Raw genomic sequence first — 24,601 nt, 5'->3', positions numbered from 1 at the left:
CTGGTGCACTGGCTTAGTTGGAAGTCTTGTGTATTGTTGATGGCAGTTATATGGGAATATTGTGGAAGCCTTAAAGGGGTCTTTATTCTGAATATATGTTATGTAGGCGATTTGAAGCATTCGCGGATAAATGCGTGATTATATTTTGCTTTAGGAACAAGTGCATACGAAAATATTTACTCCGTAGAAAGTAAAAGCTGATTTTTGTATTTATTTAACGAAATGGTGCTTAAAATGTAGAAAAACTAGATTATATATGAAGATAGAATAATTAAGATTCATAAAAAAATCCCTTTCATTAACAAAGAGTGGCATACTTGTAATGTATGAAGTGGGACAAGGGGAGGGGCCACAAAGCCCTGGCTCTACTGGCACTGTTTACGTATTATATTCATACAACTTTGAATGTTCGATTACCACTTTGCTGCATTTTCACCCAAATCTAACCCAAGTATTGATGAAGTTAAGGCAATCTGAACATTTCTTTCTCTGGAAACCTTCAGTCACTTCTTGTTAAACACATGAAAAAGCGAACCAGACTGTGTTCCAAAGGATTAACATGTTTATGCTTTAAAACTTTCCAAATCATTTTAATAATCCATATTGCGATGTTTTTATTAAGCGTACCGCAAAATATCTGCTCAATAAATTAACTTTGAATGACAACCTCTGGTGAGATATCAACTTCTTATCATTTCCTAATCGCGATACTTGCCACACCAGTGACACTCAGCCATACAACTTTCTATTCTGACAGGATATGTTTTGATATGAAGTGTTTTCCTGACCTCAGAACGACTTGTACCTAACACATCAATAAAACATTTGATTGTCCAAAATTGTCCCTTCTAAACGTGGGATTAATACCCTTTAGTTATAGTACAGTTATATACAAAGTAGTAAAAGCGGTTAGAATAGCATGCCTTGTAAAAGTAACAATATTATCTATATCATAGCCTACGTTACATAATATATATATATATATATATATATATATATATATATATATATATATATATATATATATATGCACATTTGTTTAAAGACGTTAAAAATATAAGAAAATAACCACGTATTTATTTTGCATTGTTCATGTTACTTATTCTCCTAAAGACCCCAAACCAATTTATAGACTGCAGTGTCTTTAGAGTGATACCATATTCTCCCTTTATTTCAGCGAGACATATTCCACTTGCTCGACACAATAAGTCAAGTTATGTACATTCAAACTTAAAGAGAAGAAGTGCGACCGCAACGAGAATTCCCCTTTTGTGCAATAATTGTCACAAGACTTACAACTGGCCGCGTCGCCATTTTGAATAACTATAATGTACACGCGTAAAATGTGCTGAAATACAAGTGAATTCACAGTGGTCATTTTCTAAAGGGTAAGATATTTTTTAAAGGATAAAAAAGCTGATGATTCCAATTATTATAACCTCTGTATGTGCTTCTGTATTAGTTTAAATTTGTCATGTTTCATTTAACAGGAGTTTGTCTTTCTATATTGCAAAAATACACACTATCTAGGCCAGTGCCATTAGGACGGGCAGGAAGGTAGTGTGATTGGAAGATCATTTGGACGTGCGTGGCAAGTCAAATGCTTAATAATCGATCGATAATCCTGAACAGTCGCCGTACTTTGAACCGGTTATCCAAGTTAAATATTTACTTCATACAAATATGATGTATACTTTCATTTCAATGTGCTTGCGGTTTAACACACATGTAAATCATCCTTGCATTGTATATGGTATATGCAAGTATCATTGTAATCAGTACCGTAAGTGTTAAGACGAGTAGGCATATTGCGTCACTGCATGGACCTACTCTTATATAGGTACCATACCACGATGTGACTAATGTACATCCACTCTAAAACAAAGGAGTTAAAATGATCTAATGTATTTAAAAAAAAAAGTATATAAAATGACCTATTGTAATGCTAGTTTTGGCATATTATCACTTACCCTTATTGTTTTTCTGCATTCATGAGAAAGAACATAAATCAAAGTGGGCCTACAACTGGTGTGAAAATAAGGAGGTCTGAAGATACTAGTCTATAGGTTAAACCATTTTAGAAATTCTTTAGTTATAAATTTTGATATTTCTCGGGGTGAACAGACGGAAAGGTTGGGGTATAGTAGATAGCAGACCTATGCTAAAGTTGCTCCTCTTCTAGTGCAAAATATAAACCGTCATGATATGCCAATTTTCAAGCGCCATGACAAGACAAGTCCTCAGCTATCATATGGTATTGTAGGACATGCCAGTTGAAAACTTCTATCTATACTTTGGCAAGCCTTAAAAATAATGCGCTCAGTGTGTCAAGTTAATAGAACGATTACTTGATGCAGCGTTCTGAAGTAGTTAACTGTCATAGTGTAATTAAATGCTATGATCATGTCTGATTTAGTTCACTAGACATAATCATTTGTTTGGAACTTTGACTCGAGGACGAAGTATGACGTCGAATGGGCAGATTCCTCTACATCGGTCACTGGGTTAGATTCGGCTCTGTCTTGGTTCCTTTCAGCGGTTAGCGGTGGTTGTTCCCTCTATATATGGAAACAACCAAAAGTGCATGTAGCTTTAAAGCACGATGTTATATAGCATATGTGTTAATGTTACTACTTTGAAACAAGACACAATTTCCAATAATGTATAACCTCCAGTCGTCGTCAGAGGCTTCGAGAACCAGAGCCAAATTGACAAAGGGCCCGCGAAAGTGTAACCTGACTCCCACAAATCTTTCATAATGAACGACATCTCTGGTTGACTTTATTTCAAGCCGCTTGATTGCATAGCACGTTTGTATTACACGATGCTTATTGTAACCTTCTTCCTTATTAATAGTCATTGGTGAGCCAAATAAAGTAATACTTATCTCTGCATTTCTTTTGAAAGTATCACTGGTACAGCTTGTGTTAGCGGTACATTTTAATATCTTACTACACTTGCCAAAAGCCTTCAGAGTAGTTCTTATCTAAACCTGTTAACTAATTATACCTATATAAAGGGGCTGTATCAATATAACCTACAGTTCTTACCTGTTCTAATTTTTTCACCATATTTTTTTAGTTTAGTTGCTATCTACGGAGAGCCAAACGTTCCATTAATGTCGAAAAAAAGGGAAGTGTCCAAAACGATATCAACATGTTACAATTCGATATCAACATGTTACAATTCCATATGAACATGTCGAAACAAAATACAATATGTCATTGCGTCTATCAACATGACAAATTCAACATCAGCATGTCAAAAACTTGTAACAGCATGACACGTACTACACTGGTCATGTCAACATTGCTTGCTAGATACAATATTGACGTCGTTCTATAATTTTGGAACATCGGCGCGGGCCAACGTTTCGTTAATGCCCAAAACTGTATCAGTATGTCGAGATTTATATCAGAATGTCCAAAACTTGTGTCAGCATGTTGAAAGAAGGAAATAAGTTATTCAAGCCAAAGGGATCACGTTCATGCCTAAGTGCAATTTTTAGGCCCTTTGTCTATTTTCACATGATTAATTCCTGTGTGGGCAATTGGGCCTTTGAGGTTGCTACATGGGCCCCGTTACAGTTAAAAAATGAATTCGTTGGTATTTTTGAATAGCGCAATGTTCAATAGAGCCAACACCTCTAAAAGAGTTATCCTGCTTTTTGTTAACATAATCAAATCATGTGTGGGCCATGGGCACTTTATGGCTGTTGTCTGGGGCCAGGCACAGATAAAAGTCGTCGATGGTATTTTTTTGGTTTATCCAATATATAAAGGGTCCAATGCAACTACAGGAATTATCCTTGTGTCTTTGCACATGAATAAATCACGTGTGGGCCATGGGCCCATGAGGTTGTCTGGGCCATGGTAGATGATAAATTTGTAGTCATAGGTTTTTTTTTTTAATACCCGATAACCATAGGGTCCAGCGCCAATAAAATGAAATCATCCTGCTCTCTTTTCATATGATTAAATCATGTGTGGGCCACGGGCTCTTTCTGCTGTCTGGGTCCTGGTACATCATAAAATTGTTGTAATTGGTATTTTTGGATACCCCAATGTACAAAGGGTCCAATGCCACTTTAAGAATCATCCTGCTCTCATTTCACATAAATGAATCATGTGTTGGTCACAGGCCTTTTTTGGTTGCTGCCTGCATGGGCCCCGGTACATTATAAAGTTGCTGTAATAAGTATTTTGGGACACCCAAATGTGTAAATGGTTTCCGCAAAATGAATTATCCTTGTCTCTTTTCGCATGACTAATACTATTTCGATGGGCCCTCCTTCAGGGCCCGTCACAAGGTACAATTACTATCATTGCTATGGTTTTTAAAAGTATCTTTCTTTGAGTTTTATCCAACGCTATTGCCTTGCCTCTTTCACATGATTCAATCAAAATTTGAGCCCCCTACTTTAATTGAAGGCACCTTTAGACTACATACATGCACATTGTGTGGCACTGCAGCAGTACATAACCTTGAATCCTGGTCATAAACGGACATAACCTGCCCATCAAACCCTCTGTCTCTTTTCAAATCTTCTGGGTTCCCGGTCCAGTTGAGTATCGCATCCATGCAGACTGGGTTGAAAGTAAACGCAGGCCAAGTGCAGTGCAATGCAATAAACTAGGCTCACATCACTGCAAGATGTGAGCCATCATAATGACGTCACAGGTCGTTTTACTGCAAATTTATCCTCTACCATGGCCCAGACAACCTCAATGGCCCATGGCCCACTCGTGATATATTCATGTGCAAAGACACAAGGATAATACCTGTAGTTGCATTGGACCCTTTATACATTGGATAAACCAAAAAATACCATCGACGACTTTTATCTTTACCGGGACCCACACAACAGCCATAAAGTGCCCATGGCCCACACATGATTTGATTATGTTAACAAAAAGCAGGATAACTCTTTTAGATGTGTTGGCTCTATTGGACATTGCGCTATTCAAAAATACCAACGAATTAAGTTTTTAACTGTAACGGGGCCCATGTAGCAACCTCAAATACCCAATTGCCCACACAGGAATTAGTCATGTGAAAATAGACAAAGGGCCTAAAAATTGCACTAAGGCATGAACGTGATCCCTTTGGCTTGAATAGTTTATTTCCTTCTCTCAACATGCTGACACAAGTTTTGGACATTCTCATATAAAGTTTTATATACAGTTTTCGGCATTAACGAAACGTTGGCCCGCGCCGATGTTCCAAAATTATAGCACGACGTGTATCTAGCAAGCAATGTTGACATGACCAATGTAGTAGTGGTATGCTGTAACACGTTTTCGACATGCTTATGTTGAATTTGACATGTTGATAGACGCAATGACATATTGTATTTTGTTTCGACATGTTCATATGGAATTGTAACATGTTGATATCGATTTGGACATATATATATTAACTTGGACACTTCACTTTCCTTTTCGACATTTATGGAACGTTTGGCTCTCCGTAGCTATCGTACTAAATTAGGTCGCTCCCTTTTTCTGTCGCTACAAGAAGAGAGCATAATACCATACTTGTGAAAAAATGTGGAATAAAATTTCGAAATTCATGACCATTAGTTTCTTTTTTTGTGTTGTTGAAAATGTTCGAATTTGCCGACTATCCCTGAATGTTTCAATAAAAATTATAACTCTGTAAATGTGTATCAATTCATATATTATAAATCGTCTGCAATGATTTGTATTACTCCTATGACGTTATTCCGAAAGAAGAAAGACTATGAATATTATACATATATTAGATCTTTCAAAATCTATGATTATGTTCTGTGATGTACGTGTATACATACCCTATACGTTTACTGCTAACGAGTGGCTGTTTTCCATACGTATGCTGTGTCTAGTGCTACTAATGAGTTGTACATTCGATTATAACATACGTCGAGAATTATTAGTAGTAAAGGCAAAAGACAAAAACAGTTGCAGGTATGATACTTAATGGTCTCGCAAGTGCTTACCCAAATGCTTCTTTTGGCAGTACATATCATCTTAAAAAAGCTGTGTTTTATGAACGTGAATATTAATGACTAGTAGTCTTAAAGGCCCTGTCTGTAACTCAAGGTAAAAAAATCATCATCATACTTACATGGAGTTCCCTTTTCAATTTTATTCTTTATAGGTTTCGGGGTCTCTGACTCCGCAGCGAATTCATTTATTATATCATGATATGGAGTGGTTGTGGGAAGGGTAAAGAGGGAGGGGGGGGGGTGTTGGAAACGTGGATATCGGTTTGAATCATATCCAGATAAAATACCCATTTCCGTTTCACTGTTTGTTAGTTTTAACTAAACTTACAGATCTGACATGGATAACGATATTACTTGGTTTCTATTTCTCTTTCGCACCTCAATTCTAAGAATGACAATATAAAGTAGGTATTTTATGCTTTAACACATGTGATCTTCTACATGAGAATATATACCTTTAATGTGATCAGTTGCCATTGACCTTTTTTCCCATATACTATTGCGCGTAAATGTCAACAATATACTGGTTATCACCTTAATTATTAGAAGTATTGTAAGTACTGTAGAGCCCAACATAACAGTAATGGTCATCTAATTTATCTTGCATGCCTCCCCAACACAAGTTAATATTAAACAAGCAATGATTTCAGATAACTTACAGACGAAATTGAAACAAACAATATCTTCTTTACATATTAAAAAGGGATATAATGCTTAAGAATGGATTATCCGAACCACCCTCTTAATTGCTACATCAGAAACAGTGATACGTAGATTTTTGTTCTTATCAAAAGAAAATAACTCCCAAATAAGTACTGCATTTCCCCATACATCGCTAGCTTGATAATATTCCTGCATGAAAATTGTCCTGGGAGGCATCAATGCAATGGGTGGACGTTCCTGTTGAAGTGGAAAACTGCAAAGTTATATGCCTTAAGCAGTTAACGAAATAAAATAAAACGTACTCACAAGATCATGGATTTGATAGAAATACCAAAATGAGTTGTTTAGGATGGCGAGATCATTTATTGAATAATATTTAACGACGGAATCGTTTGCACTTAAAGTGGCCATTTCTCTGACTTCGCATATGTTTACATCAGATCTTTAGTACAACATTAAGGCTACTACATTTCATCGAGCTCAGTCCAACCCTCTAAACTTCTAATATTTCGTCATATGTCCCTCATACATGTTACGAATTCGGTTACATTTTTCATGAGTTCTTCAACCTTTCTCATAGCTGCGGTCAAAGGACAGATATCATACAGCTTGCACTGTCCAATACTAGAGAGAAGAACTTTCTTTAGGCACACCGCTGGGTGACAGAACTTAGGCAGGATGAAAGCGATAAAGAAATATATTTAGTTAGGCAAATGAATAGCAAAATAATGATCTTCATTTTAAATATCATAAGAGGACCTAATTGTGTCTTTGGTACAGCTAAGGACATTAATTACATACGTCAATATATAGAAAATTTTAACGATATTTGGATACAAAGGAATTGTGTGAAGTTCGTATTGTGTTGAAACAGATGTGCACTTCAAGAAGTAATACATTGACAAGAAAAGTTAAACTTTAAAAACACGTAGATACTCAAAGTGTCCAGTATACGTAGGTGGAGTATATGTCTACATCATGTTTAAGTACTTAAGATGATTCAAAAAAGCTTTCAAACAGTGTTGTGAACTTTTCTAAACTTCCCGATACCAAGTCACGGGAAACGTTACTTCCACGTTACTTCCAGGTGTTGATAAGTTAGTTTAACAGAACCTTTATCTTTATATAAGTATACATCACAAGAATAGTATGTGAGGTCAAGTAGCAGTGTTTTGATATTTACGTACAACTGTGAGGTTCTTGTCGTAATGAAAACGATGTGCACTTCAAGCTGTAATTCATTGACAGGAAAAGTGAAACTTTAAGAAACGTAGACATTAAAAATGATCCAATATAGTAAGTGGAATGGAGTGTATACGTTTAAGTACTTATAAGATAATGGCACCTGAACGTTCAATAGCTGTTATCAATATACAAAAACGGAAAAATTGTCAATTGGTGTACCTATTGCCCCGAAAGAAAACGCAATCTTTATTTCTATTTGATGCAAAATATATCAGTTCTTGCGGTCCGTTTTCATCTTTTCTTGTGAGAAGTCTTGGTTACCAGTGCCCGCTGACGCCGCATGGGACTCCCTTGCACCTTGGTAATGTGTCATCATGAAATCCCTTAAAGATCCACCATCCAACTGCTCGTAAAAGATTGAATAAGATACTGCAAAATATCAACAAAGAAATCAAACAATTGGTTGGTGTTCAGAAAGTGTGTGTGTGTTTGCGTAAGGTGGTTTACGGGGACCCGCATGTGACAACACACCTTCGCTATGGGGACTGTGAACATTGTGGGGACCTGTATCAGGTCCCCATAATGTTTTGCTAATAAAAAACTTATTTTGCATGTTTTAGATGAAAATAAGGATTTTTGATTTTTTTAAATTTTTTCTTCTTTCTTGAAAATTTTTCAACACACATTGTGGGGACCTATGGTATTTTTGAAGAGCGCCCCCCAAAATGTGTAACTCTATGTACAAATAGTATACAGAAAATTCAAAAGCCAGGCTCTGGTTACCAAAGCCACATTTCAAGGGCGCAGGCTGGTGTTAGCCTGGCAAAGAGGGGGGATGCCTTTTTTCAGGAAAGTGGAACTCGGTTTCAAAGAGCAAGTACATGTATTTACTCACATCATTAGATCCATCAATTGTATAACCGGCTTAGTGTTGGATAGAGCTTTTAGTATGAAAAGGAGTTTTTTTAGGGGTTTATAAGAAATTTTTAGTGCAGGGTGGGGTGGGGTGGGGAGGGGAGGGGGCATGGTGGCAATAATGCAAGCACCACTTTTGGTTGGCAAGCAGTGTATGGAGAAGGCTGTTGCTAAAATATGATCCCAGATTGCATGAAAATGGTATGTACTTCCCAACATTGTTTGCATCTATGCATTCTTTTGTCTGGGAGTTCATGTTTTAGAAGTTTACACCTCCATAAACAAATATAAATAGTTGGAAAGATTTCACTTAGGCTTACTAGTAGGTAATAATTTTGAATTGACCATTTGTCAATATCAATATACAAAAGCATGATACAGCCTCCTGAAATAGTAGCCATAGCCTGTATATGCTGAAGGTAATCCATACGGGGGATTTTGTCGTAAATTAATTGTTAGAACTCTTTTTTTCTTCAAGGTTACAGAATAGCCTATGTAATAATATAAGAGATTTTCATAGTTTAAATACTCTCTTTCACCTAAATTTGACATACTCCTTAAGAGTTCTGTACATGCAAGAACAGAATTTATTGAAAACAAGTTCCAGGTATTCATGTATGACGAATTCAGATAAAGCATATTTTGAGTATGGACGGAATTTGGCACCTGAGCCATCTAGCGATTCCTATCAAGATCTGTCAACTTGTCACAATGCTAAACTGGTAAGTATAAATTTTATTGCTTCAGAACTATATCTGTACAAGTAATGTTGCTGTTGTAATCACTGCTTACTTTTTAGCAATTTAAAATTACACTTTAGAAGTTGCACAATGATGACTACTATTTCTAATAACATGTTTATGCTATTTATGCAGGCTTCATGCTAATTGGTAAAACCTGCAGTTACAATTGGTGGCAGATATATACTTTACATGATTGGCATAAAAGCTTTGTATTCATATAGGCTCAATGGGAATATAAGATACAACAAAATAGAAAAGAGGTTCGGTGGTTCTGTGACACTCTACTAGGGAAGAAATTGCATTCCTTCCAACCGAGATAATTTGTTTTTATTTCACTTCAAATTGTGCCATATATACGGTTTTCAAGTAGTGTTATATGCTATGATGATTGCTCTTCACCCTGGATTACATTCCAGCAGTTGCAACTCCTATTGTTTAATTAATGTGGTATTATTTATCTTAATCCTAATTGCCCTCATGGAGATACAAGGAATGTACAACAGAAAGTTTGTAATATCTTGACATGGACATTTTCTTTATTTCTTCATATTTAGATCAAACAACTTCCACATCATCAAGGGAAAAGGAATTTTTTGTTCACTATAGATAGCTAAGGCAAGAAGCAGGTAAGTTCAGGGCATGCATACTACTCCGTAAATATGCATCAAAGTAATGCATTTACATCCCAGAGAGTATAACATCTTTAATAATATCAAACAATTCAAAGCTTTGATGTTACTCTATAATGGTAAACTGTTTAATCTTGAATAAGGTCAGTGTAGAAAATTACCTTGTCTAACTTTTACCCGCTACCTACCATATGTGAAACCATTATGTTGGGCAAGGGGGGGGGGGGGGATGGTGAGGGGGAAACTGGGAAAGCAGGTATGCATGTTAGCGCTGTCATTCGCATAGCATATTTGAAAGCATAGGATTTTATGTGAATTCATCCTTGTTGAATGGGATGGAGGGTCGGTGGGGGGGGGGGGGGAAGGGGTGGATCCAAGCGACTTGGCTGCCCTCTTGGACATAATTTGCTTTTATCCCTGCTACATAAAGTTTGATATGTCTTGAAAATTACAGATTGTACACTATCACACTATCTAGCTCATTGCATGGGGCAGTTCAAGGTGTGGGTTACAATGGAATCAGGTACCGTATACAGGGTTAGACCTCCATAATGCCCTAATATTGTGATATTATGTCTAAATAATGTTTTCATATCATTCCACTAGTTGAGTGGGAATGAGGGGTGGAGATGATTGGAAAGCGCTATTGAGAAAATATGCTGTTGCATATGCTACATTCATACAATTTGATATATCTCAGAGAAAATAGGGTTGTACACTGTTAGGGTTTTCTCCTATTGTTTGAGGAAGATTTTTTTACCATTTCCAACAGCATAGATTAAGGTATATTAAATGATAGTTAATTTTATTTTTGTTTTCAACTTTTAGGGTCCCATTATGTATGTGAGAATTTAATGAACATCTACCATTAATTTTTGACCATCTTATTTCCACCATTTCAAGGTTTCCATGCCATCCCAAATTGGGAAACTGCTCAACCTCAAATATATCAGTGTAGAAAATTACTTTCTCCAACTTTTACATTCACCACCAATATGAAGAACCATCATGTGGAGCAGATAGGGGGGAGGGGAGGGGAGGGGGTAGCAACTGGGAAAGCAGGTTAGAGCTCTCATTAGGATCAAATATTTTAGAGCATAGGATTTTATGTGAATTCATCCTTGTTGAATGGGATGGAGGGTCGGTGGGCGGAGGGGGGGTGGATCCAAGTGACTTGGGTGCCCTCTTGGTCATAATTTGCTTTTATCCCTGCTACATAAAGTTTGATATGTCTTGAAAATTACAGATTGTACACTATCACACTATCTAGCTCATTGCATGGGGCAGTTGGTGTCGGTTACTATGGAATCAGGTACCGTATACAGGGTTAGACCTCCATAATGCCCTAATATTGTGATATTATGTCTAAATAATATTTTCATATCATTCCCCTAGTTGAGTGGGAATGAGGGGTGGAGATGATTGGAAAGCGCTATTGAGAAAATACGCTGTTGCATATGCTACATTCATACAATTTGATATATCTCAGAGAAAATAGGGTTGTACACTGTTAGGGTTTTCTCATATTGTTCCAGAAAGATTTTTTTACCATTTCCAACAGCATAGATTAAAGTGATGTTTATTAAATGTAATGTAGAATGTTTTTTTTTTTCAACTATTAGGGTCCCCATAATGTGTGTGAGAATTTAATGAACAGTCTAATATCAATTTTTGACCATCTTATTTCCACCGTTTCAAAGTTTCGATGTCATTCCAAATTGGTAAACTGCTTAGACTCAAATACATCAGTGTAGAAAATTACCTTGTACAACTTGTACAGGCACCACCAATATATGGAACCATCATGTGGAGCAGAAAGTGGGAGGGGAGGGGGGGGGGGGTTAGCAACTGGGAAAGCAGGTTAGAGCTCTCATTAGGATCAAATATTTGAAAGCATAGGATTTTATGTGAATTCATCCTTGTTGAATGGGATGGAGGGTCGGTGGGGGGGGGGGGGGAAGGGGTGGATCCAAGCGACTTGGCTGCCCTCTTGGACATAATTTGCTTTTATCCCTGCTACAAAAAGTTTGATATGTCTTGAAAATTACAGATTGTACCCTATCACACTATCTAGCTCATTGCATGGGGCAGTTGGTGTCGGTTACTATGGAATCAGGTACCGTATACAGGGTTAGACCTCCATAATGCCCTAATATTGTGATATTATGTCTAAATAATGTTTTCATATCATTCCACTAGTTGAGTGGGAATGAGGGGTGGAGATGATTGGAAAGCGCTATTGAGAAAATATGCTGTTGCATATGCTACATTCATACAATTTGATATATCTCAGAGAAAATAGGGTTGTACACTGTTGTGGTTTTCTCATATTGTTTGGGGAAGATTTTTTTACCATTTCCAACAGCATAGATTAAGGTATATTAAATGATAGTTAATTTTATTTTTGTTTTCAACTTTTAGGGTCCCATTATGTATGTGAGAATTTAATGAACATCTACCATTAATTTTTGACCATCTTATTTCCACCATTTCAAGGTTTCCATGCCATCCCAAATTGGGAAACTGCTCAATCTCAAATATATCAGTGTAGAAAATTACTTTCTCCAACTTTTACATTCACCACCAATATGTAAAACCATCATGTGGAGCAGATAGGGGGAGGGGAGGGGAGGGGGGTAGCAACTGGGAAAGCAGGTTAGAGCTCTCATTAGGATCAAATATTTTAGAGCATAGGATTTTATGTGAATTCATCTTTGTTGAATGGGATGGAGGGTCGGTGGGGGGGGGGGGGGAATGGATCCAAGTGACTTGGCTGCCCTCTTGGATATATTTTGCTTTTATCCCTGCTACATAAAGTTTGATATGTCTTGAAAATTACAGATTGTACACTATCACACTATCTAGCTCATTGCATGGGGCAGTTCAAGGTGTGGGTTACTATGGAATCAGGTACCGTATACAGGGTTAGACCTCCATTATGCCCTAATATTGTGATATTATGTCTAAATAATGTTTTCATATCATTCCACTAGTTGAGTGGGAATGAGGGGTGGAGATGATTGGAAAGTCCGATTGAGAAAATACACTGTTGCATATGCTACATTCATACAATTTGATATATCTCAGAGAAAATAGGGTTGTACACTGTTGTGGTTTTCTCATATTGTTCCAGAAAGATTTTTATACCATTTCCAACAGCACAGATTAAAGTGTATTAAAGATAGGTAATTTTATTTTTGTTTTCAACTTTTAGGGTCCCATTATGTATACATGTGAGAATTTAATGAACATCTACCATTAATTTTTGACCATCTTATTTCCATTATTTCAAGGTTTCCATGTCATCCCAAGTTGGTAAACTGCTTAGACTCAAATACATCAGTGTAGAAAATTACCTTGTACAACTTTTACAGGCTCCACCAATATAAGGAACCATCATGTGGAGCAGAAAGGGGGAGCGGGGGGGGGGGGGGGTTAGCTACTGGGAAAGCAGGTTAGAGCTCTCATTAGGATCAAATATTTGAAAGCATAGGATTTTATGTGAATTCGTCCTTGTTGAATGGGATGGAGGGTCGGTGGGGGGGGGGGGGGATGGATCCAAGTGGCTTGGCTGCCCTCTTGGACATAATTTGCTTTTATCCCTGCTACATAAAGTTTGATATGTCTTGAAAATTACAGATTGTACACTATCTAGCTCATTGCATGGGGCAGTTCAAGGTGTGGGTTACTATGGAATCAGGTACCGTATACAGGGTTAGACCTCCATAATGCCCTAATATTGTGATATTATGTCTAAATAATGTTTTCATATCATTCCACTAGTTGAGTGGGAATGGAGGGGTGGTTATGATTGGAAAGCGCCATTAAGAAAATACGCTGTTGCATATGCTACATTCACACAATTTGATATATCTCAGAGAAAATAGGGTTGTACACTGTTAGGGTTTTTCTCCTATTGTTTGAGGAAGATTTTTTTACCATTTCCAACAGCATAGATTAAGGTATATTAAATGATAGTTAATTTTTTTTTTTTTTCAACTATTAGGGTCCCCATAATGTGTGTGAGAATTTAATGAAGTCTAATATTAATTTTTGACCATCTTATTTCCACCATTTCAAAGTTTCGATGTCATTCCAAATTGGTAAACTGCTTAGACTCAAATACATCAGTGTAGAAAATTACCTTGTACAACTTTTACAGGCTCCACCCATATGTGGATCCATCATGTGGTGCAGTAAGGGGTGCGGGGGGGGGGGGGGCGGTGGTTGCTGTAGAGGGCAACTGGGAATGCAGGTACATAGGTTTGAGATCTCATTAATATCAAATATTTGAAAGCACAGGATTTTATGTGTATTCATCCATGTTGAATGGGATGGAGGGTGGGGAGGGGGTGGGTCCAAGGGGCTTGGCAGGAGACTATTTGCTTTTATCCCTGCTAAATAAAGTTTGATATGTCTTGAAAATTACAGATTGTAAACTATCACACTATCTAGCTCATTGCACAGAGCAATTGGTGTCAGTTACTATGGAATCAGGTACCGTATACAGGGTTAGACCTCCATAATGCCCTAATATTGTGATATTATGTCTAAATAATGTTTTCATATCATTCCACTAGTTGAGTGGGAATGAGGGGTGGAGATGATTGGAAAGCCCTATTGAGAAAATACACTGTTGCATATGCTACATTCATACAATTTGATATATCTCAGAGAAAATATGGTTGTACACTGTTGTGGTTTTCTCATATTGTTCCAGAAAGATTTTTATACCATTTCCAACAGCACAGATTAAAGTGTATTAAAGATAGGTAATTTTATTTTTGTTTTCAACTTTTAGGGTCCCATTATGTATGTGAGAATTTAATGAACATCTACCATTAATTTTTGACCATCTTATTTCCACCATTTCAAGGTTTCCATGTCATCCCAAATTGGTAAACTGCTTAGACTCAAATACATCAGTGTAGAAAATTGCCTTGTACAACTTTTACAGGCTCCACCAATATATGGAACCATCATGTGGAGCAGAAAGGGGGAGGGGAGGGGGGGGGGGTTAGCAACTGGGAAAGCAGGTTAGAGCTCTCATTAGGATCAAATATTTGAAAGCTTAGGATTTTATGTGAATTCGTCCTTGTTGAATGAGATGGAGGGTCGGTGGGGGGGGGGGGGGGATGGATCCAAGTGACTTGGCTGCCCTCTTGGACATAATTTGCTTTTATCCCTGCTACATAAAGTTTGATATGTCTTTAAAATTACAGATTGTGCACTATCACACTATCTAGCTCATTGCATGGGGCAGTTGGTGTCGGTTACTATGGAATCAGGTACCGTATACAGGGTTAGACCTCCATAATGCCCTAATATTGTGATATTATGTCTAAATAATGTTTTCATATCATTCCACTAGTTGAGTGGGAATGAGGGGTGGAGATGATTGGAAAGCGCTATTGAGAAAATATGCTGTTGCATATGCTACATTCATACAATTTGATATATCTCAGAGAAAATATGGTTGTACACTGTTAGGGTTTTCTCCTATTGTTTGAGGAAGATTTTTTTACCATTTCCAACAGCATAGATTAAGGTATATTAAATGATAGTTAATTTTTTTTTTTTTTCAACTATTAGGGTCCCCATAATGTGTGTGAGAATTTAATGAAGTCTAATATCAATTTTTGACCATCTTATTTCCACCGTTTCAAAGTTTCGATGTCATTCCAAATTGGTAAACTGCTTAGACTCAAATACATCAGTGTAGAAAATTACCTTGTACAACTTGTACAGGCTCCACCAATATATGGAACCATCATGTGGAGCAGAAAGTGGGAGGGGAGCAGGGGCGTAGCCAGGATTTTCAAAGTTGTAGGCACAACTATCTGAGCGGAGCGCCACCATCGGTTGGCGCGGAGCGTACAAGAAAATTTTTGGTTTTACAAACCCCCCAGATGGCCGGAAACGTCCCTTCCCGAGTGTTCACTCTGGTTCCCTGGCCTCTTGCTAACTTGAGACACCTCATTCAATATCACTTTTAAACCCCCAAAACAAACAATTTAAAAAAGGACGTAATTCAATTCTACAAAATGTATTTAAATTAGCAAGGTACATGTACAGAGTAGTCTTACTTTTCAACTTCTGATACTTGTAGATACAAAGATAGGCCAGAAATGTCTTTGATACAACTATAGCCAGTAATTGTCTTTGATACAACTGTGGCAAGTAAATGTTTAAGTTATCATAATAAGAGAAGGCGAGAGCTATCCGACGATTGCCATCTAATGCAAATTTCTTCAGCACAGAATCAACGTCCATTGCAAAGTCTCTGTTGATGTGCATGAGTGCCAAACCGCTGAGTCTCTCTTCATTCATTGTAGAACGGAGGCAGTTTTTTATTCTGCGCATTGCGCTGAAAGCAAGGGCGGCGGAAGTACTTTTAATCTGGGGGGCACCGACGTCGAAGGGCACTTTGCAGAAATTTGATTGGACTGATGCAGCCTGATATTTAGTACCCTTTATAACTCTTATTATAGTATCTTTTTTGCGTATACACATCACTCCATCAACGCCCCCCCCCCCAATCCTCAGGGAAAAAATGCATACTATATATCACTGCAATATCCAACATGTGCAAATTGGGAAACAAGGAACAAGTTTTCTTTCGAGACAAAATGAGGTGAAATCATTATAAAGTCCCTGCACACGCGATCGATACATGCATGAAAGCAAATGAAATATGTCAAAATACGAATAGATGGGGTAGGTTATGGGATATTAAAACTATACTCATTATTCATAGTAGGCTATAAATGGCTTCTGCATATAAAGAAGTCACAATGTAATATAGCAATGCATTTTTGGAAATGCATTATGATTTTTTTTAATTTAAATATGCATAATGGCAATCACCATAGTGTTAGAAGCAGTTGCGGACCTAGGGGTATTGATCAGGGGGGAGAATATTCTGCAGGGGCGCTTTCGACATCATCTAAGCGGAGCGCCACCACAGGTTGGTGCGGAGCGTGCAAAATTTTGTGAGTAAAGATACTCCCTAGATCGCCGGAAATGACCCTTTCCGGGCCTTGCTAATTTGCAGATAAACGAAAAATAAATAAGTGTCATCGCCTTTTCAGAAAATTACACCAACCAAATGTGACAAATGTCAACAGGTAGATGAGAGCGTAATAAAAAAGTCAATAATCGCGAATAAGTAAAAAGTTGGGGGGGGGGGGGCATACGCCCCTTTGACTGTATAGACGCTCCGCCTCTAGTAGTAGCATTTTTGATAACGGAACAACGTACTGTAGAATGCTCTCCGCTGCAACTAACGCAACAATACATTCGAACTTCAGGATTGAGCAAGAGAAGGCACGAGCTTTAGAATCACTATTTAGCTCTAGTTCGGCCAAAGCATCAACAACGACGTCAAAGATGATTTAAAAGTGAACAATGCATCAGTTCGATTGCTCCATCTAGTTTCACAGAGGGTTCTAAGTTTAACCCTTTTCTTCATCTTTTCTTAGGCGGTTTCGCTCTCCATCATGGCAAGTTTAAAGTGATATTTTCGTTTAGCAGAGTATGAAAATGCAAATGCAATTTCCTGAACAGTGCCCATCATATTTCTAATTTGGTACTTGCTAATTTCCCCCCTTGCTTATCTGCCTTTTAAGAATTGCTGTTTCATTTTTTGGACAATTTTTAAAATCGTCAGATGAAATGTAGGCTCAATCCTAGTGGGCGTTAGTATTCACAATTTGATAAAAATGACGCCGATGTAGGACATCGTGAATGTACCCAAGAGAAGCTGGTATAGCAAAGGCTGTTTTGGAACTTGGAACGGCGATCGTGACAACAACAGGCAACAAAAGGCTGCATCTCTATAAAGCCTGTAAATCAACGATAGGCTTATTTGACTGTGGAATGTTTCTCAACTGAAAAATTATCTGCGTAAACGGGTTCTAATCTAGATTTTAAAAAAAACTGACAAGATCGGATCCTAGTTTTTTTTCGGCGGGTAGAGTGTTGAATGAAACGGCACGCGATAGAAATGACAGCCTAGATGACAGAAGAATAGGTCACCTAATTTAGCCATATTCTTGCTTCGTTCATTTCAATAGTTTTTCATGTCTAGACTCTTAAACTCGTCCAGCAAGCTTATGGATTTGAATTATGGGTGTTTAAAAAAAGATAACTTGGCCAAAAAAGTGTAGGCCCGGGCCTACAGTGCTACATACTGGGTTAAACGTGTAGGCCCGGGCCTACAGTGCTACATACTGGCTACGCCCCGGGGAGGGGGGGGGTTAGCAACTGGGAAAGCAGGTTAGAGCTCTCATTAGGATCAAATATTTGAAAGCATAGGATTTTATGTGAATTCATCCTTGTTGAATGGGATGGAGGGTCGGTGGGGGGGGGGGGTGGATCCAGGTGACTTGGCTGCCCTCTTGGACATAATTTGCTTTTATCCCTGCTACATAAAGTTTGATATGTCTTGAAAATTACCGATTGTACACTATCACACTATCTAGCTCATTGCATGGGGCAGTTGGTGTCGGTTACTATGGAATCAGGTACCGTATACAGGTTAAGACCTCCATAATGCCCTAATATTGTGATATTATGTCTAAATAATGTTTTCATATCATTCCACTAGTTGAGTGGGAATGAGGGGTGGTTATGATTGGAAAGCGCCATTAAGAAAATACACTGTTGCATATGCTACATTCACACAATTTGATATATCTCAGAGAAAATATGGTTGTACACTGTTGTGGTTTTCTCATATTGTCCCAGAAAGATTTTTTTACCATTTCCAACAGCATAGATTAAAGTGATGTATATTAAATGTAATGTAGAATGTTTTTTTTTTTTTCAACTATTAGGGTCCCCATAATGTGTGTGAGAATTTAATAAAGTCTAATATTAATTTTTGACCATCTTATTTCCACCATTTCAAAGTTTCGATGTCATTCCAAATTGGTAAACTGCTTAGACTCAAATACATCAGTGTAGAAAATTACCTTGTACAACTTTTACAGGCTCCACCCATATGTGGATCCATCATGTGGTGCAGTAAGGGGTGCGGGGGGGGGGGGCGGTGGTTGCTGTAGAGGGCAACTGGGAATGCAGGTACATAGGTTTGAGATCTCATTAATATCAAATATTTGAAAGCACAGGATTTTATGTGTATTCATCCATGTTGAATGGGATGGAGGGTGGGGAGGGGGTGGGTCCAAGGGGCTTGGCAGGAGACTATTTGCTTTTATCCCTGCTAAATAAAGTTTGATATGTCTTGAAAATTACAGATTGTAAACTATCACACTATCTAGCTCATTGCACAGAGCAATTGGTGTCAGTTACTATGGAATCAGGTACCGTATACAGGGTTAGACCTCCATAATGCCCTAATATTGTGATATTATGTCTAAATAATGTTTTCATATCATTCCACTAGTTGAGTGGGAATGAGGGGTGGAGATGATTGGAAAGCCCTATTGAGAAAATACACTGTTGCATATGCTACATTCATACAATTTGATATATCTCAGAGAAAATATGGTTGTACACTGTTGTGGTTTTCTCATATTGTTCCAGAAAGATTTTTATACCATTTCCAACAGCACAGATTAAAGTGTATTAAAGATAGGTAATTTTATTTTTGTTTTCAACTTTTAGGGTCCCATTATGTATGTGAGAATTTAATGAACATCTACCATTAATTTTTGACCATCTTATTTCCACCATTTCAAGGTTTCCATGTCATCCCAAATTGGTAAACTGCTTAGACTCAAATACATCAGTGTAGAAAATTGCCTTGTACAACTTTTACATGCTCCACCAATATATGGAACCATCATGTGGAGCAGAAAGGGGGAGGGGAGGGGGGGGGGTTAGCAACTGGGAAAGCAGGTTAGAGCTCTCATTAGGATCAAATATTTGAAAGCTTAGGATTTTATGTGAATTCGTCCTTGTTGAATGGGATGGAGGGTCGGTGGGGGGGGGGGATGGATCCAAGTGACTTGGCTGCCCTCTTGGACATAATTTGCTTTTATCCCTGCTACATAAAGTTTGATATGTCTTGAAAATTACAGATTGTGCACTATCACACTATCTAGCTCATTGCATGGGGCAGTTCAAGGTGTGGGTTACTATGGAATCAGGTACCGTATACAGGGTTAGACCTCCATAATGCCCTAATATTGTGATATTATGTCTAAATAATGTTTTCATATCATTCCACTAGTTGAGTGGGAATGAGGGGTGGAGATGATTGGAAAGCGCTATTGAGAAAATATGCTGTTGCATATGCTACATTCATACAATTTGATATATCTCAGAGAAAATAGGGTTGTACACTGTTAGGGTTTTCTCCTATTGTTTGAGGAAGATTTTTTTACCATTTCCAACAGCATAGATTAAGGTATATTAAATGATAGTTCATTTTTTTTTTTCAACTATTAGGGTCCCCATAATGTGTGTGAGAATTTAATGAAGTCTAATATCAATTTTTGACCATCTTATTTCCACCGTTTCAGAGTTTCGTTGTCATTCCAAATTGGTAAACTGCTTAGACTCAAATACATCAGTGTAGAAAATTACCTTGTACAACTTGTACAGGCTCCACCAATATATGGAACCATCATGTGGAGCAGAAAGTGGGAGGGGAGGGGTTAGCAACTGGGAAAGCAGGTTAGAGCTCTCATTAGGATCAAATATTTGAAAGCATAGGATTTTATGTGATTTCATCTTTGTTGAATGGGATGGAGGGTCGGTGGGGGGGGGGTGGATCCAGGTGACTTGGCTGCCCTCTTGGACATAATTTGCTTTTATCCCTGCTACATAAAGTTTGATATGTCTTGAAAATTACAGATTGTACACTATCACACTATCTAGCTCATTGCATGGGGCAGTTGGTGTCGGTTACTATGGAATCAGGTACCGTATACAGGTTTAGACCTCCATAATGCCCTAATATTGTGATATTATGTCTAAATAATGTTTGCATATCATTCCACTAGTTGAGTGGGAATGAGGGGTGGTTATGATTGGAAAGCGCCATTAAGAAAATACGCTGTTGCATTTGCTACATTCACACAATTTGATATATCTCAGAGAAAATATGGTTGTACACTGTTGTGGTTTTCTCATATTGTCCCAGAAAGATTTTTTTACCATTTCCAACAGCATAGATTAAAGTGATGTATATTAAATGTAATGTAGAATGTTTTTTTTTTTCCAACTATTATGGTCCCCATAATGTGTGTGAGAATTTAATAAAGTCTAATATTAAGTTTTGACCATCTTATTTCCACCATTTCAAAGTTTCGATGTCATTCCAAATTGGTAAACTGCTTAGACTCAAATACATCAGTGTAGAAAATTACCTTGTACAACTTTTACAGGCTCCACCCATATGTGGATCCATCATGTGGTGCAGTAAGGGGTGCGGGGGGGGGGGGGCGGTGGTTGCTGTAGAGGGCAACTGGGAATGCAGGTACATAGGTTTGAGATCTCATTTATATCAAATATTTGAAAGAACAGGATTTTATGTGTATTCATCCTTGTTGAATGGGATGGAGGGTGGTGAGGGGGTGGGTCCAAGGGGCTTGGCAGGAGACTATTTGCTTTTATCCCTGCTAAATAAAGTTTGATATGTCTTGAAAATTACAGATTGTACACTATCTAGCTCATTGCATGGGGCAGTTGGTGTCAGTTTGTGTGGAATCAGTTATCGTATACAGGGTTAGACCTCCATAATGCCCTAATATTGTGATATTATGTCTAAATAATGTTTTCATATCATTCCACTAGTTTAGTGGGAATGAGGGGTGGTTATGATTGGAAAGCGCCATTAAGAAAATACGCTGTTGCATATGCTACATTCACACAATTTGATATATCTCAGAGAAGATATGGTGGTACACTGTTGTGGTTTTCTCATATTGTTCCAGAAAGATTTTTTACCATTTCCAACAGCATAGATTAAAGTGATGTATATTTGATGTAATGTAGAATGTTTTTTTTTTTTTTCAACTATTAGGGTCCCCATAATGTGTGTGAGAATTTAATGAAGTCTAATATTAATTTTTGACCATCTTATTTCCACCGTTTCAAAGTTTCGATGTCATTCCAAATTGGTAAACTGCTTAGACTCAAATACATCAGTGTAGAAAATTACCTTGTACAACTTTTACAGGCTCCACCAATATGTGGATCCATCATGTGGTGCAGTAAGGGGTGCGGGGGTTGCTGTAGAAGGCAACTGGGAATGCAGGTACATAGGTTTGAGATCTCATTAATATCAAATATTTGAAAGCAAAGGATTTTATGTGTATTCATCCTTGTTGAATGGGATGGAGGGTGGGGAGGGGGTGGGTCCAAGGGGCTTGGCAGGAGGCTATTTGCTTTTATCCCTGCTAAATAAAGTTTGATATGTCTTGAAAATTACAGATTGTACACTATCACACTATCTAGCTCATTGCACAGAGCAATTGGTGTCAGTTACTATGGAATCAGGTACCGTATACAGGGTCAGACCTCCATAATGCCCTAAGATTGTGATATTATGTCTAAATAATATTTACATATCATTCCACTAGTTGAGTGGGAATGAGGGGTGGAGATGATTGGAAAGCCCTATTGAGAAAATACACTGTTGCATATGCTACATTCATACAATTTGATATATCTCAGAGAAAATATGGTTGTACACTGTTGTGGTTTTCTCATATTGTTCCAGAAAGATTTTTATACCATTTCCAACAGCACAGATTAAAGTGTATTAAAGATAGGTAATTTTATTTTTGTTTTCAACTTTTAGGGTCCCATTATGTATGTGAGAATTTAATGAACATCTACCATTAATTTTTGACCATCTTGTTTCCACCATTTCAAGGTTTCCATGTCATCCCAAATTGGTAAACTGCTTAGACTCAAATACATCAGTGTAGAAAATTGCCTTGTACAACTTTTACAGGCTCCACCAATATATGGAACCATCATGTGGAGCAGAAAGGGGGAGGGGAGGGGGGGGGGGTTAGCAACTGGGAAAGCAGGTTAGAGCTCTCATTAGGATCAAATATTTGAAAGCTTAGGATTTTATGTGAATTCGTCCTTGTTGAATGGGATGGAGGGTCGTTGGGGGGGGGGGGTGGATCCAAGTTACTTGGCTGCCCTCTTGGACATAATTTGCTTTTATCCCTGCTACATAAAGTTTGATATGTCTTGAAAATTACAGATTGTGCACTATCACACTATCTAGCTCATTGCATGGGGCAGTTGGTGTCGGTTACTATGGAATCAGGTACCGTATACAGGGTTAGACCTCCATAATGCCCTAACATTGTAATATTATTACTAAATAATGTTTTCATATCATTCCACTAGTTGAGTGGGAATGAGGGGTGGAGATGATTGGAAAGCCCTGTTGAGAAAATACACTGTTGCATATGCTACATTCATACAATTTGATATATCTCAGAGAAAATATGGTTGTACACTGTTGTGGTTTTCTCATATTGTTCCAGAAAGATTTTTATACCATTTCCAACAGCACAGATTAAAGTGTATTAAAGATAGGTAATTTTATTTTTGTTTTCAACTTTTAGGGTCCCATTATGTATGTGAGAATTTATTGAACATCTACCATTAATTTTTGACCATCTTATTTCCACCATTTCAAGGTTTCCATGTCATCCCAAATTGGTAAACTGCTTAGACTCAAATACATCAGTGTAGAAAATTACCTTGTACAACTTTTACAGGCTCCACCCATATGTGGATCCATCATGTGGTGCAGTTAGGGGTGCGGGGGGCGGGGGTAACTGTAGCAGGCAACTGGGAATGCAGGTACATAGGTTTGAGATCTCATTAATATCAAATATTTGAAAGCACAGGATTGTATGTGTATTCCTCCTTGTTGATTGGGATGGAGGGTGGGGAGGGGTGCGTCCAAGGGGCTTGGCAGGAGACTATTTGCTTTTATCCCTGCTAAATAAAGTTTGATATGTCTTGAAAATTACAGATTGTACACTATCTAGCTCATTGCACGGAGCAATTGGTGTGGGTTACTATGGAATCAGGTACCGTATTCAGGGTTAGACCTCCATGATGCCCTAATATTGTGATATTATGTCTAAATAATGTTTTCATATCATTCCACGAGTTGAGTGGGAATGAGGGGTGGAGATGATTGGAAAGCCCTGTTAAGAATATACACTGTTGCATATGCTACTGTACATGCACACAATTTGATATATCTCAGAGAAAATATGGTTGTACACTGTACTGCAACTGGGAAAGCAGGTTTGAGCTCTCATTAGGATCAAATATTTGAAAGCATAGGATTTTATGTGAATTCATCTTTGTTGAATGGGATGGAGGGTCGGTGGGGGGGGGGGTTATCCAAGTGACTTGGCTGCCCTCTTGGACATAATTTGATTTTATCCCTGCTATATAAAGTTTGATATGTCTTGAAAATTACAGATTGTACACTATCTAGCTCATTGCATGGGGCAGTTGGT

At 37.8% G+C, this 24,601-nt stretch overlaps 2 protein-coding genes across 2 annotated transcripts in view; one reads left to right on the top strand and one right to left on the bottom strand.

The window, feature by feature from the left end:
* Positions 1–1,063: 1,063 nt before the first annotated feature.
* Positions 1,064–24,601, top strand: part of LOC139976881 (uncharacterized) — a 139,234-nt gene continuing 115,696 nt past the window's right edge. Inside the window, exon 1 of the mRNA XM_071985752.1 lies at positions 1,064–1,388. The gene's annotated coding sequence lies outside the window, so the exon portion shown is untranslated. The remainder of the gene's footprint in view (positions 1,389–24,601) is intronic.
* Positions 5,370–24,601, bottom strand: part of LOC139976893 (uncharacterized) — a 121,814-nt gene continuing 102,582 nt past the window's right edge. Inside the window, exon 13 of the mRNA XM_071985772.1 lies at positions 5,370–5,537. Within this exon, the coding sequence (XP_071841873.1) occupies positions 5,474–5,537 (64 nt within the window). The 3' untranslated portion in view covers positions 5,370–5,473. The remainder of the gene's footprint in view (positions 5,538–24,601) is intronic.

The sequence above is a fragment of the Apostichopus japonicus genome, chromosome 12, assembly GCF_037975245.1.
Source record: "Apostichopus japonicus isolate 1M-3 chromosome 12, ASM3797524v1, whole genome shotgun sequence".
Taxonomy (NCBI): domain Eukaryota; kingdom Metazoa; phylum Echinodermata; class Holothuroidea; order Aspidochirotida; family Stichopodidae; genus Apostichopus; species Apostichopus japonicus.
Note: the sequence above shows the minus strand (reverse complement) of the source record. Positions and strands in the feature narration are given on the sequence as shown.